Source organism: Ambystoma mexicanum, chromosome 5q, assembly GCF_040938575.1.
Source record: "Ambystoma mexicanum isolate Mex_15411 chromosome 5q, UKY_AmexF1_1, whole genome shotgun sequence".
Classification (NCBI taxonomy): domain Eukaryota; kingdom Metazoa; phylum Chordata; class Amphibia; order Caudata; family Ambystomatidae; genus Ambystoma; species Ambystoma mexicanum.
Window position 1 is genome coordinate 1,199,771,823 of NC_090933.1, and position 14,701 is coordinate 1,199,786,523.

At 46.4% G+C, this 14,701-nt stretch overlaps 1 protein-coding gene across 1 annotated transcript in view; it reads left to right on the forward strand.

Annotated features, from left to right (window-relative positions):
• Window positions 1-14,701, forward strand: part of SLC45A4 (solute carrier family 45 member 4) — a 560,586-nt gene that overhangs the window by 530,616 nt on the left and 15,269 nt on the right. Inside the window, exon 7 of the mRNA XM_069621710.1 lies at window positions 1,154-1,365. Within this exon, the coding sequence (XP_069477811.1) occupies window positions 1,154-1,365 (212 nt within the window). The remainder of the gene's footprint in view (window positions 1-1,153; window positions 1,366-14,701) is intronic.

The following is a 14,701-nucleotide window of genomic DNA, read 5'->3' on the forward strand; positions in this document are numbered from 1 at the left end:
CTCTTTGCCTCTTGCAGGCCGCAATGGAAAGGGAAGCAGCGCTTCCATATGGAGCCCAGCTTCCCTTTCCATTGCGCCGCTCTTGGAAAAGGATTTTCCTTCCTATAGCAGGACGCAGTGCACGTTGGTGGCGCAAGTTATAGTTGATTAGCTTACCATAACTGAAGGTTTTTCGGTTTTACTTGCAACCATAATGTCCTTTTAACAGCGTTTTTTCATTGAATTTCATAGATTTTTATTAGTGCGACTTAACCATAACGTCCCTTTTAACCACGTTTTTTCAGTGAATGTATATATATTGGAAAAAAAGAGCAACATCGCATATGCTCGCATTGGGGATTGCACTCAAAGTCTCCACGCCTAGTGCCCTTAAATGAAGCTCGCTGGCAAATGCAGTTCCGAATTCCAGTTTATTGGCGTGACGGGGGACAAAGTAAAATATGATAGAACGCGCTTAGTAACCACCCGGTTACTTGTTCACGAGATATATATATATATATATATATATATATATATATATATATATATATATATGTCATGCCAGTCTACCATTTTCCGTCGCATTCCGGAGCGCAAAAGGGTGATGGCACATTTAAACACATAACTCTGAGATTAAATGTTTCGAGTAGCTAAGACGATTAGCATAGCTCTTATCTGTTCCTCACTTCTGTAACCGAAGCTCTGTATCCATTTCTGCCAGTATGGCGAAACATGATAATGGTGTGGGGACTATCGGAAATCTGCATGAGGTAACTGTAATTACTGCATGCAATAACAGGGTCTGAAACTCTGCAAACTGCCTGATGCGGGTGCAAGGGTTCGAACAAGAATGATCAGATAGAAAGCACATCAAGTGGCTGAGTTTCATTGCGTGTTTATATTCCACACTATGAAACTCTTCTGTCTAAGGTCAGGTTATTCCCACCCTGGATAACCTTTTGAACCCATAGACCAGATTACATTTTTTTTTTAAGTTGTATGGACCAAACCTGTATGGTCGCAGATGGGTACGTAGATTGAGGAGGGCAAAGGAGACCTGATTGCTAAACCTACTTGTGAAAGTGTTTGGTGGAAGGCAACCCAAATGTTTCCTTGTTTGACATGTGTTTTTGTATTTTGGAAGTTCTTTTACACACTGTTGCTTTTGTTTCAGCGTTGCTACAAAAATATCTGGACAACTATGACCTGAGTATAAAAGTGATCTACATTCTGGGAACACTGGGCTTCTCCATCGGCACTGCAGTGATGTCCATTTTCCCCAACGTCTATGTCGCCATGATCATGATCAGCACTATGGGGATTGTGTCTATGAGTATATCATACTGTCCCTACGCCTTGCTAGGACAATACCACGAAATTAAACAGGTACGTTTACATATGTGCCATTCTGAAGACCAAAACAGAAACAATTTGACTGTGTGCAGATATTTGTTTTGGGCCCAAATCAAACACATTATCATTCCTATATCTCTTTCGCTATTGTTCCGACTGTCAAACATTGCTAATATTAGTCTTAGAAAATATATACTGTATGCACTATCAGCTGTATAACACGCTAAATACACATTTGTGAATGGCACATCTCAAATGTGTGATTTTCAATAGGTTATTTAGATGCTGTTCATCATATCCGTGCAACCCATTCCAAAATAAATATTTAGGCATCTGAGTTTTGTTCCTGTCCACTGAGGGGGCACAAAAGTTATAATTGGGTTCTCAAATGTTCCTCTGAAACTCCCATTGGAAATTTTCTGCATGGTAGTGCAAAATCTGTTGGCCCGGATTTACAAAAATGGATTATTTAATTGCCTTCCATGAATTGGTGAAATTCTACACAGCACAAAGATTTAAGACTGAATAATAAAAGATTGGTATATATTGACAGGTCAGTTTGCGAATACTTGATGATGCAAAATCTTCATCCCATCTAAATCTCATTGGATGAGCACATTCGGCACATTTTCTGTACTTGGTGTCCAAAGGCCAAGACCTTTTACTCCTACGTCCCGTCCCCTTTCCTGGGGAATTTCCCATAAGTATGGATACTTATGGGACATCTCTCCATCCTGTGGGACGTGACCGGAGCACTTTGTAAAAAGCATCCAAAAACATTTTTTCAAAAATGTGTCCTTCTTCTCTTTCTGCGCGGGGCCCGGCACACGGCCATAACCCCGCCCACCTTGGCTCCGCCCCACGTATCGCCCATCAGTCCTTTTCTCCACTCGTTCGGGACTGGACGCACTTGCATCCTCAGAAGATTTTCTTCCCTTTTTTCCTCTCTGGCTCTCGCTAGCGATCGTGTACTAGCCTGTTTGTCGTTCAAACTAGACTTTCCAGACTGTTCATCGTGTCACTGTCGTTTCACGAGGGCGGATCCCCATCCTCTTTGTTTAGAGTGCTTGGGTCCGAATCACCGTTGGGACTCCTGTTTTTACTGCGACTCCCTTTCGGTCCCGGCACTTCAACGTCGGTTGGAGCGGTGAGAGGAGGTGTCCCGACAAACTCCTCCTTTACATTTTCAGGCGTTCATCGACGAGAAGAAAAAACGGCCGGTAAATTCTTTACTTTTCAGAGCACCCCGGCCGGGGGATTCCTTTCCGGGTTCCTCTCCGGCCAGGAGTGGCGTTGAACGCTCTGCCACCGGGGTTCGCCCTGAGTACCAAAGTTTTCTCCGAGGGTCTCCGTAAGAGGCCTGTGGATACCGGAGCACGCTCCGAGGCCCCTCCTGTGGGGGCTGTTTGTGGACCCAGTTCTACTGAGTCGTGGGGTACTGGAGCTCGCTCTGAGGCCTCTGTCGGCTTCCCTCAAAAATTAGACTGCGGTGCGCCCCGTGGCCTTGGGTGGGCTTGCTGTTACTGAACGGATGTTCGAGGCCCGCGCAGATAAGGCTGTTACCGGGCCTGGGTCCGAGTTCCCTCGTCCAGAGGCTAATGCTACCAACAGTTCTGAGAGGCCTGTCAAGGCCTTGTCGGTGAAAGCTGTTTCTCACCGTTCCCGCTCTTGCAACAACGCCAGACCTGTTGAGGGGGCAAAGAAGCAAAGTTCTTCTTTTACCGGCAGTGCCGAGGTCCTTCCTTCGAAGGCTAATTTGGCAGTTGGTATGTCACAAAAACATTCCAGGCCTCACAGTACCGGCTCTACCGAGGTCCTTTATGTTAAGGCTAAAGTTAAGGCCCCTGATCCATCGATGGGGGGCCCCTGCTTCACTTCCTCACGTGCCACAGTTTCCCTCAGATGAGGACAAAATGGCACCCGTTCCCACATGACCGCGGCGACCATTTTGGGTGCTACCCCTACAACAACGCCATCGGCCTCAGGTGTAGGGCTTGGTCCCTTGGGTGAACATAGAGTCCCTTGTGCGCATCCTTCTCCGCCAGTTTGACTGGAACGCTCGGATGCCTCTTCTGCACAATGTTTTGTTGCCTGCAGGGTCGGCACCGTTGATTTATGTGGATACGTCAGTGGAGGGGCCAGTGTGGCACCCTTCCCCGTGGATTTGTCCACCTCATGAGAGGCCTCCTCAGGTTCCGAAACAGTCTCTGGAGGACACTTTTTTCAGTAAATTTCAAACGCTTATGCGTACTGACCCCATGAGGGAGTATTTCAACGGGCTCTTTAGGGAGATATGTCCTCCCACGCCTCCGGCTCCTCCTGTTCCTCCGGTGGTTCCGCCGGCGTCTGCCTTGCCTACGGTGCCTTATCCAACACTTCCGCCTTTGCCCCCATTGTCCCCTGTGGGCAAGGCAGCGCCTGACACGGTTCAGCAGGATCCTGATCTGTCGGATGACGCGCAAGGCGATCAGGACAGCGAGGACCTCCCACGCTCTATCTGAGCTTTTCATGACCGGGTACTGGACATGATGAACTTCTTAGATGTTCCAGTGCCTGAGGCACCCGCTCCGCAGGAGGGCGTGCTTTCTAGGGCGTTCACCCAGTCTCCCTTGGAGCGTACCGGCCTGTTCTTGCAGGGAAAAGCCACACTCTGGACTTTTTGTCAATAAGAAAATTGACGCGAGATACAGGCTGCATTCTTCAGAAGAGGTGGCCCTGTCGTCTTGTCCGCCCCCCCTACACAGTAGTGGCTGCGGCCACTTTACAGTCGAGGTCTGCAGCGTCCTCTTCCACGACGGCTACTCAGGTTCTGGGAAAGGAGGACAAGCTCCTCGACTCCCTCAGGAGGAAAATCTTCGCCAACTCGGCCTTGCAGCTCAGGCAGGCCAACGCTGAATTGATATTAGCGGGAGCTAACATGCAAATGTGGAAAGGTCTGTCGGAGTTTGAGGAGTTTATCCCATTCAAGAAGCTGGAAGACTTTAAAGGAGGCCTATCCGACGCCAGGGTCTTGGCCCAGGATCTCCTGAAAGCTGCGGCTCATCACGAAGACACCTCGGCTCGGGGCCTTATGCTGGGGGTTGATACCTCAAGGCAGGAGTGGCTGCATGCAACTAAATTCTCAAAAGAAGTGCAGGACAATGTGTTGGACCTTCCGTTCGATGGGAAGGAGCTCTTTCATTCTACAACAGATGTAGAGCTCACCAAGACGAAGGATAGCACTCAGACAGCTAAGTCCTTGCCTGTCCTGGTTAAGGCTCCTTTCAAAACCCAGAGACCGTTGTTGCAAAGTCGACCTTCCTCTGGCTTTAGGGGATTCCTCGACCGCAAATCTCGCAGAGTAGTTACCCCTGTGGGGAACAACCGCCGTAGGCAGCAACGGACGCAGTTTTCTCCCGCTCCTCAGCCTCCTCCTCAGGTTCAGGTGGCACCGCCACCGATAAACCTACTAAATGAGAGTTTTCCGCGCTCGCACGAGACCCCGGTGGGAGGACGCATTGCGTCTCATTGGGAAGCGTGGCAGACCATCACAGAAGACAGATGGGTCTTGTCAGTCGCTCGAGTGGGATTCCGCTTACCCCTACCACCTACCCCACGCGCAACCCTCCTTTTCAGCTGTCGGGCTCACCTTCCTTCAAAGCCGAAGTTCAGAAACTTCTGGACCTCAGAGCTGTGAAACCCGTTCCCCTTGGGGAGTGAGGGGAGGGCTTGAACTCCCAGCTGTTTACGGTGCCCAAACCCAACCAGGCTGGCCTGCACACCATTCTAGATGGGCGATTGGCTCAGCGTCGTGGATCTTCAGGATGCGTACATGCATATCCTGATTTGGAACCCACACAGGAGATATCTCTGCTTCTCTTTGGGAGAGGAGCACTTCCAGTTTCGAGTGCTTCCTTTTGGCCTCAACTCGGCGCCGCGTGTCTTCACGAAGATGATGTTGGTGATTGCGGCCTATTTCGTCTCCTGGGTATCCATGTGTATCCATATTTGGACGACTGGCTCTTACGCACCTCTTTTCCGCTGGCAGCAGCGGGAAATCTCCAGTCTCTCCTTCAGCTCCTGTTCCATCTTGGGCTGTCAGTGAACTGGCGGAAATCTTCCATAACTGTCTCGCAGGACCTGATTTTCCTGGGTTTTCGCTGGAACACGATCGACTGCAGAGTGTACCTGACCGGGGACAGAATGGCGGATCTGTTAGCCACGTGTCAGATGTTTGCGCAGTCGGAGAGCATGTCGGCCTGGTGGTTCCAGAGGATTCTGGGCCTCTTGGCCTCGTGTGTGCTGGCTCTTCCTCTTGCTAGTCTCAAGATGAGACAGACCCAGATGGCTGTTCGGAGTTCTTGGCGTCAGGCTGTGGACCCAGATTCCAGGCTGAAAATGATTCTGGCTTCCATGAGAGTGGACCTGGAATGGTGGTTATCTCTCAGCAACTTGTCGGTGGGTGCAGGGTTTCAGGACCCAGCTCCGATGGTGACGATCACGACGGACTCCTCCCTCCTGGGGTGGGGTGCAGCGTTCGATCTTCTACAGGTCTCGGACCTCTGGTCGCCTCAGGACAAGTTCCTTCACATAAATCATCTGGAGCTTCTGGTGATCTTCCTAGCGCTCAAGGCGTTCAGACCGATCATTGCCAACAAGGTGGTCCGTATCCGCACGGACAATGTGGTGTAGATGTATTAAATCAACAAGCAAGGGGGAACCAAGTCCCCCCCCGCCCCCTTGTGGACCTGTCCATCCAGATTTGGGAGTGGGCTGTGCTTCATGGGGTCTGGCTGCTTGCAGTGCACATCCCGGGCCAGCTGAATGTCACAGCGGATTCCCTCAACTGGCAGACATTGATCAGCTACGAGCGGGAGTTGAAGGCAGATGTCCTCTCATGGATCTTCTTGCGTTGGGGCACACCGGAGGTGGATCTCTTCACTACAGCGGTGAACAAGAAGCTTCCTCGGTATGCCCCCAGAGGGGGGCTGGGAGCCTCCTCTCTGGGGGATGCTCTCGAGATTCCATGGCACAACATGAGAGCGTATGCCATCCCGCCTCTGCCTCTAGTCCATCGAGCAATTTGGAAGCTGAAGAACTCGGTGAACTGCTCCCTTCTACTCATAGTCCCCTGGTGGCCGGCCAGGTTTTGGTTCTCAGAACTTCAACACCTGTCGGTGTATCCGCCGATCAGGTTACCAGTGACCCCCAATCTTCTTCATGAAGGGGAACAGATGTGGCACCCCTCCCCACAATCGCTCAGCTTGGCGGCATGGTGCCTGAGTTCAGGTCTTTAGAACATCTTAACTTGTCTACAGATAACATGCGTATTATCCAGGCAGCCAGGAAACCCTCGACCAGATCCCAATACAGGAGTAAATGGCTCAGGTTCTGTCATTGGTGTTTGGAAAAGCAGTTGGACCCAAGGGTGGCTACGATTGACACTGTGCTGTCCTTCGTGTCCTCCCTAGCAGAGTCGGGTGTTCACGTTCTGTCATGCAGAACTTGCCTTTCAGCGGTCTCTGCTTATCTTTCTACAGACCAATGTTCCTACTCTCTGAGTAACCCAGTGGTTAAGAGGCATTTTGCAGCTTGACACGCCTCTACCCTCCAGTTCGTAGTCCGCACGCGCCGTGGGACCTAAATGTAGTCCTGATGGCGCTGTACCATAAGCCGTTTGAACCAATGGCCACGGTGGACCTCAAGTACCTATCCTGGAAAGTGTCCTTTCTGGTCGCCGTTACGTCAGCGAGGCGGGTGAGTGAGCTCCAGGCCTTGTCAGTGGAGCATTCCTTCTTGGTCTTTCACAAGGACAAGGTAGTCCTATGAACAAATCCAGCCTTTTTACCGAAGGTGGTAACTGAATTCCATCTGAATCAGTCGATCTCCCTGCCGGTCTTTTTTCCGAACCATACCTCAGAGGCAGAAAGGGTTCTGCACTGTCTTGATGTCAGAAGGGCTCTTAAATTCTACCTTGACAGGACTTCCGAGCTTAGGAGTTCTTCTCAACTTTTTGTGACTTTCAGTAACTCTCAGGGTAAGCAGGCGTCTAAGACTATTTCTCGGTGGATCGCCGCCTGCATTACGGAGTCTTTCACCGTCCAAAGGCTGAAACCTCCTAGAGGTATTCATGCACACCTGGTGCGGGGCAAGGTAGCTGCGGTTGCTTTTCAGAAGTATGTCCCCTGGGAGTCCATCGCTAGGGCAGCTACTTGGGCCTCCCCATCCGCTTTTTGTAAGCATTATTGTCTTGACATGAGCTCGAGAGCTGATGCTCAGTTTGGTCAGGCTGTGCTGAAGAACCTTTTTCAATAAGGGGCATTTCCATACACCCGTAGTTCCAGTTAGGAGTGCTTGGGAATCTCCCATAAGTATTGAGGAAAGGGGACGGAGCGTAGGAGTATAACCAGGTTACTCACCGTAGTGACCACCTTACTCTTAGTCCATAGTCCCCTTTCCTCCATACGCCCGCCGGCCGTCCCCTCTAATAAGGTTCCTCTGTTATTGCTAATAGGTCTCTGACCTGGTGATAGAAAAAGACTGATAGGCGATGCGCGTGGCGGAGCCAAGGTGGGCGGGGGTTACGGCCGCGTGCCGGGCCCCGCGCAGAAAGTGAGGAAGGACACATTATTGAAAAAAATGTTTGCAATGCTTTTTACAAAGTGCTCCGGTCCTGTCCCACAGGACGGAGAGATGTCCCATAAGCATGGAGGAAAGGGGACTATGGACTAGGAGTAAGGTGGTCACTACGGTGAGTAACCTGGTTATTTGTGAACATCATTCCAAAATATTGAACCTGGGGCGAGTTGAAGCGTGTAGCTGTATAGCAGGACCATACAACATGATGTAACCCTAGGGAGGTCTGTGGGATTACCCAGACAGGTGAAACATGTTGCCAATTTTTAAAACGAAAACTGTCAAATTTGTCTGCAGAGACAGGACGCTTAGCTCTGAGTTTGTTGCAGTTCTGCAAGAACATCACAAACTAAATAGCGGGGGCAATTGCAAACATATGTAGATGGTGTGAAAATGAGTTATATCTATGCTAATGTACATACAAACCTCGTTCTTCACTGTGGGTGAACCATTACCAGAATATTGTAACCATTAACAAATGCAATTCTTTGTCTGGGCAAATAGTCTGCTGTGCATTTAAGGTCTAATAAATGCGTGTTGGGAGGTGGCAGCTCCAATGGAAGGGTTCCATGTCTTAAAATTGCAAAAATCGCTGTGGATACAAAATAACATGGCAAAAATGCTGTGGTTTTTCCGCCACAATCATGTAAAGGATGCGGGGGACACCACCGCAACCCCCGCTCCCCTTAAATGGTATAATGGGGTACACCTTTACCGGGTCAAACCACAGCATTTTTTCCGCAATTCTTTTTACCAGCGACATTTTTGCCACAATTATATTACCTGATACTGATGGAAGGTTTATTGCTGCCTGTGGGAAGGAGGACTGTGCCCAAAGCACAGTAGTGATGAATACACATGGGTGGGCTCACTGTGATTGGGACACTGCCTTGACCATGCAATCCAAGCAGTGCAGACAAGGGGCGTGAGGTGAAGTATTTTAAAAGGACGTGCCTAGCAGATACAGAAGTTGAGGAACTGCAGCGAATCTTGGATCAAAGTTGTGTGAGCAATGTGGCCAGGTATACCTGCACAAGCTATATCTTCTTTAAAATGCCCAAAACACTCACTAAGAAATGTGGTTAAGGGAAGTTTAGATTCTCTAAAAATATTAAATAGTACATTATTAACAAAATGTTCAGAAAATAACTTTTTTTTCAAGTAACATCAAGGTTCAAATGTTAAACCAGAACAATTCTGAAATTCAGCAGCTATGTTTTGCAAAGCAACTGTAACCTGCCATCTCCTCTACCATGCAATGTCTGTGACTTCAACTATGACATAAAATCACATCGCATTGGTGGACTATCTTACTTTTTCTTATTAGGTCATTAAATGTAAGCACAAATGCACCCTCATATCGTCATGTTTTCTATCCCATAGATCACAATGCTCAAGTATATTTCTTTCCCGAACAGATCAGGAATATTTTATCTGGCTCACATTTTACTAGTACACACAGACATGCTGGTTTTTCTTTATAATGCTCTAATGTTATGTCACTTTCAAGAACAGTTTCACCTTCAAATAATACTCCTGTTTCAAGTCCTGTTGGCTCATTAAGAGGTGTTCCCTATAGGTTTTTAATAACGCTGGTGTGATCAGGGTCACATCCAAGAGATAACAGTTAAGAGACGGTACATAAAGCCTGATCCAATCTTCAAATTCCACCTATAATCCTAATAATTCTGTAAATTAGCATTGAGGCGCAGGACTAGTAAGGGGTACTGTTGCATCTTCCTACTGAACCTTTTGCTATTGTGATCTGTGATCACAGACCTAATCAGTTCTGGATCCACAGTCATCTGACCCACATCTACCATGACGTATATACAATCACCTACTCCTTCGGCGCTTGCTAGTCTTGAATGTGCTGCTCTTAACATGGACTCAGCAGTGCCCCTCATTAATAAAGATGTTCCTGACATGATGGACCAACTACATTTGGTTCAGCATGCAAAGGGCAGGAACCACAAACAGCATACTCATTGTAAAATTAAGTCACATAGTATTCAAAGTATAGACATCCACTTCATTACATTTCTATTGTGTTCTTCAGACCTTCTACACAATTCATCTTCTGGTTGCTGTTTTTTTCTTCAGGACTTGCCTTGAGGATTGAAAATTCATGCATGTCTTGAAAAAAAACATTGGTGCAAGTCGATGATTATTAAATAAAACAGACGCAGAGCTGAGAGGCAAATTAGCTCACCTTAACCCAGGTGGCATCCATATTTTACATCTCACAGCCACCCACTCATCGCTTGGCATCACATGTGAACTTTCGCAACGGTGTGAATTTAAATTCAAACGTTTGGCCCTATCTGGTTCTGGCAACTGCAGCGCTCTCTCCCTCCCTTTCGGAGGCAGACAGCGGGCCTGGCCTTATGTGGCAACATCCCTTTCCAACTCCCTTGTGCAGGACATAATGTTAGGCTATTGGACTCACTACTAGATTTACAAAGGAGTTCTCGGTATAAACACCCCTTGGATATGAAAAGCTATGCCCCCACTAGAATCACACACAAAGGGCTGCCGCCAACCCTTTTAGGAATCGTAGCGATGTGAGGTTTAAGACTTTGCTGGACACAGGTTGCATCCCCAATTGGGCCTTTAAAGACCCAACTGAAACGAGGCAGTGTAACAGGCAGGAAAACAGTTAAGAAACACAAAGGGGGCTTGCACCAAAGGAGCAGCTTCAGACTTTCACCATGGAAGGCATTCCAAAGGGAGATTCTCAGTTCTGCCAACCTGTACATCGGGACCTTTTTGGCTAGTGAAAGATAGGCCAACTCCCTCAGATGTTATTCTACTTCGATGATCTCCAGTAATGGAGGACAAAGATACCCTATTTATATTTATTTTTTGTAGTGCATCGATAACTTTTTATACCACACACTTTACATCTAAATATAAATTTGAAGGTACCCTCTAACTGACATGATGCCAAAGTTAAACAAGGACATAAATGGAAAGATAGAGGCAATCCAGAGAGTACCAAAAGAAAGGAAATGTAGATCCATTAATCATGTGAAAATGAAGAGCAAGCAAATATACAACATTCACGACACACGATCAAACCCCTCACGATAGTTAGGACAACTGGTTTGGGAACCCTTCCCTACAAGTAATGATATAGCTCGGCTGGGGCAACCATAGTGACAAAAAGCAGCCTGGGGGATGGGAAGACCCATATGGTGAGCGCTGCCAAAGCCACAAATGGTTCCAGTAACACAGACAAAAAAAACTCCAGCGAACACGGGGCACCAACCCAGTAACAAAGCTAGCGCAGCATGCAAGAAAGAGTACACAGGCAATACTTTGGTGCTCACTGGTTGAAATCACAAGCTGTGCCGCTGATGTGACAAGGCACGCTGTTCTCTGGACAAAGTCCCACTCTGCAGAGTCCCGCTAATGCACAGTCGGCACGCCATGAACGCAGTTTCTCCTGGATCTCCCATTGTCAAGACCGCCGACGAGTTCCACACAGATCAGCATCTCTAGGAACTGGACCAAGGCTCAGACGAGCAGATGCACAAGCCCAACATGAAGCAGGTAATGACCCTGACACAACACTATGGCAAGATTGAAAGTCCTGGCAGATGAAGGAGGGGGATCAATCGCACAGATTGACCAGGCTAATTCACTACTGACTTCTTTATTCTTAGCCCACAGTCCCTTTTCAAACCAACTTAGATATCCGTTAACCCCAGCAAGAGCAGATTATAAAGGTTGGGTTGGCGAAGTCTAAGGACATTGCTGGGCACCGCACATCACACATGCACGCAGCCTTTGCTATAAAATTTTAAGGTGTTTGTTGCGCAAAATGGCTCCCGACCAATCCCAGCAGGGTTGTCATTCCATAAGTCTAGAGACATAGGGATTAGAAACTAGTACAACAATTACAACAGTGAATAACTTTTCCCAACTAGGTAATGGCCCCCCTCAGAGGGTCATATTGCCATTAGTACCCCGGCAAGTCGTACCGGGTTACTAATTGCAATTTTTCTCAAGTTGTGACACAGTGCTGCAATTGTTTCTCGACTCAAGAAAAAAAAAGCCCACCATGGCGGCCATTGAAATCAATGTAAAAAAAAATAAACAAACAATATGTGCGCCATGGAACCGGGAGAAGGGACTACCATATCGGCCAGTCGGGGAAGGAACCCCGGAGCCGCAGCGGTGAGGGAACCTTGTCGGCCGGGTAATGCCCCGCAAGGGCCAATGAGCTTGCTTGTAACAAGCGCACTGACCCTCTCTAGGTACTAATAGATCGAAGATCATCCTTGTTATTTTTCATGTCATCTAGCTCACATGCTTTGAGGTCCTTTAGAATAGGAAGATGGCTAACCAGGCCTGGGCAAAATACTCGCGGTGAGCAGTTTGCAGACTCCAGCATTGCACATCATAGCCACTCCTGCACCATTTCCCGCCTAAAGTCCCTGATCGTGCCCTTCACTTTCCCAAAGTGCCCAATGATGCATTGGTTGTATTCATGTATGGCTGTTCTGTGCTTTCCCCAAGCTATTGCTATGTTTGCTGGGCTTCATGGGTCTCTAATTTAGTGGGAGCTCCACCAAATTCCACCTGCAGTGGGAAGCAGGTCACAGTGCTAGCAGAAGCAAGTCACAGTGCTAGCAGTGTCACTGGCTGCTGACGTTCCTTCGCTGCATATCCGGTGAAGGGCTTAAGTTGCACATTGTAAGAAGACAAAAATCCAATATCATTTTCACACTTTAGAAAATCATTCTTTCACATACATTTAGGGTATTACATTGACAACCAAAGCATAGACAGCGAAACCATCCAAAAAAAGCATCTAATGCATTTTTTAGATGGTAAAGGGTTTAGTTGAATAAAAATGGTTTTTAAAGGTTAAAGTGGGGTAAGTGGGGGCACCCCCATTAAAAAAGGAAATGGAAAAATAATTCATTAGGGGCTTTTTTTTAATGCTTTTTTTTTAGATGGTATGGCATTAGATGCTTTGACTGTCGATGGAATGACTATACACCACATTTAGAATTTTCCTTGCCACTATTAGTCCAGAATCCTACTTTATGGCAGTGAATGGTTCACCTAATCCATATAAAAACACTGTTGACATAACCACTGATCGCACAAAGAACACCAGAGCATCTTGAAGATTGTTTTTTAGCTGTAGTTCTAAAAATAAGTCTCCTGGTGGTATCTGATAAGTCCTTGTATCGATCCGGTTCTCTCACTCCAACCAATGGACCCTAATGTAGAAGTATTGCAGCCAGAGCCAGTTCATTGATGGGAAGTACTGCAGTTGAAGCTGTACTGAGACGTTTCCACATACAGAATTTATAAAGCTGTTACTAATGGTTTCTGCCAGATATTAAAAGTGCAGAAGGCAAGATTATGTACCTCTTGCATTATTTATCCTGTGTAGCCTTTCATAAAATCAGCATTGGCACACTTCCAACCCCCAGTTTGTTGTAGTGGGTTGTCTCTAAATGTGAATATTTATGATCTATGTCATCTCATTCGTTGGGAGATTACTATGGCTGATCAACAATCTCTTTTTTTAATGTTTTTTTATTGCATTTGGTTAAAAGAAATGTAACCTTTTGCAAAAGATATGTTAAAACACAAGTTATCACATCCAACTACAATATATAAAAAGAAAACCAAAGTATTCAGTCACTAATGCAAAATGTATATATCTTCAAAGAATTGGAAGATAAAAAACAAATTGATATATTTTAGTTTCAGTTGCTCAAGAAATCCAAGTACAGATGATGCAGTTAAAGATTCTCTGTCCATCTATATTTGTTGCTGCATATTTTCAACATCTATAAAATCTACACACTTCAATACCAAACATTTGAGATTCTCCAAATCGGTTTAATTATTACAAAATCGACGATCGGACAATTCTTTAGGCAATTGATTGTGCACACATGGTATCTCTCTGTTTGACCGTGATTTTGTCTAAACCTCATAAAATGTCCTTGCCAGCTAGGGTTAGGAAAATCTCTGTAGGTGTGGTGCTAAAACACCCACCTTTTTATGTTAACTTCGGGTCGTATTACAATTTCTAATCCAATCATTGCAACAAACTGCTCTTTTTAAGCCCTCATGGATTTTGCAGCAACAATTCCCCATTAACGTCGTCCTCCTTGAGGCGGATTTCACAATTTTTGGCATAATCTGTTACAGGATTATCGCTCGGTTCTAAGGTCGGTGTTTAAAGGTCAAGAAAAAACTATTCCCATGGAGGATCCAAAAACCTACGATAATAGAGCCATTTCTTCCATAATACGTGACCTCCAAGAGCGAGAAGGCCCAGCTCATTGCTGATGAAAGCTGCCGGAACACAGACTTTTTGTCAGATAAAAGCTTCCAAACAGGGCACTTTTTTCAAAGTCCAAGGTTGCATGATTTCAACCCTGTGCGTTAGTTTAGAGACAACCTTTCCCTCATAAAATCTAATTAGGTAAAACGTACTATTTCCTATAGATTTTACACATTTGGCCAGCTAATAATATGGATTTATGGTGTAGGAAATCCCAAACATAGTTCTTATTAGGACGTGCAGTGATTGGAAAGCCTAGATAAATTAAGTTTTCATGGTTTCAAGTTTCGTGTTATCAATATACCACACCTTTTTAGTTTTAGTTTTATGCAATATTTTGGTTATAGAAGAGTTTATCGAAAGATGTCATCTTTAGTAAATGCATTGAGTAAATGCTGCCAACCAATTTGCTACGGTTAAAAAGTAATCTGCATA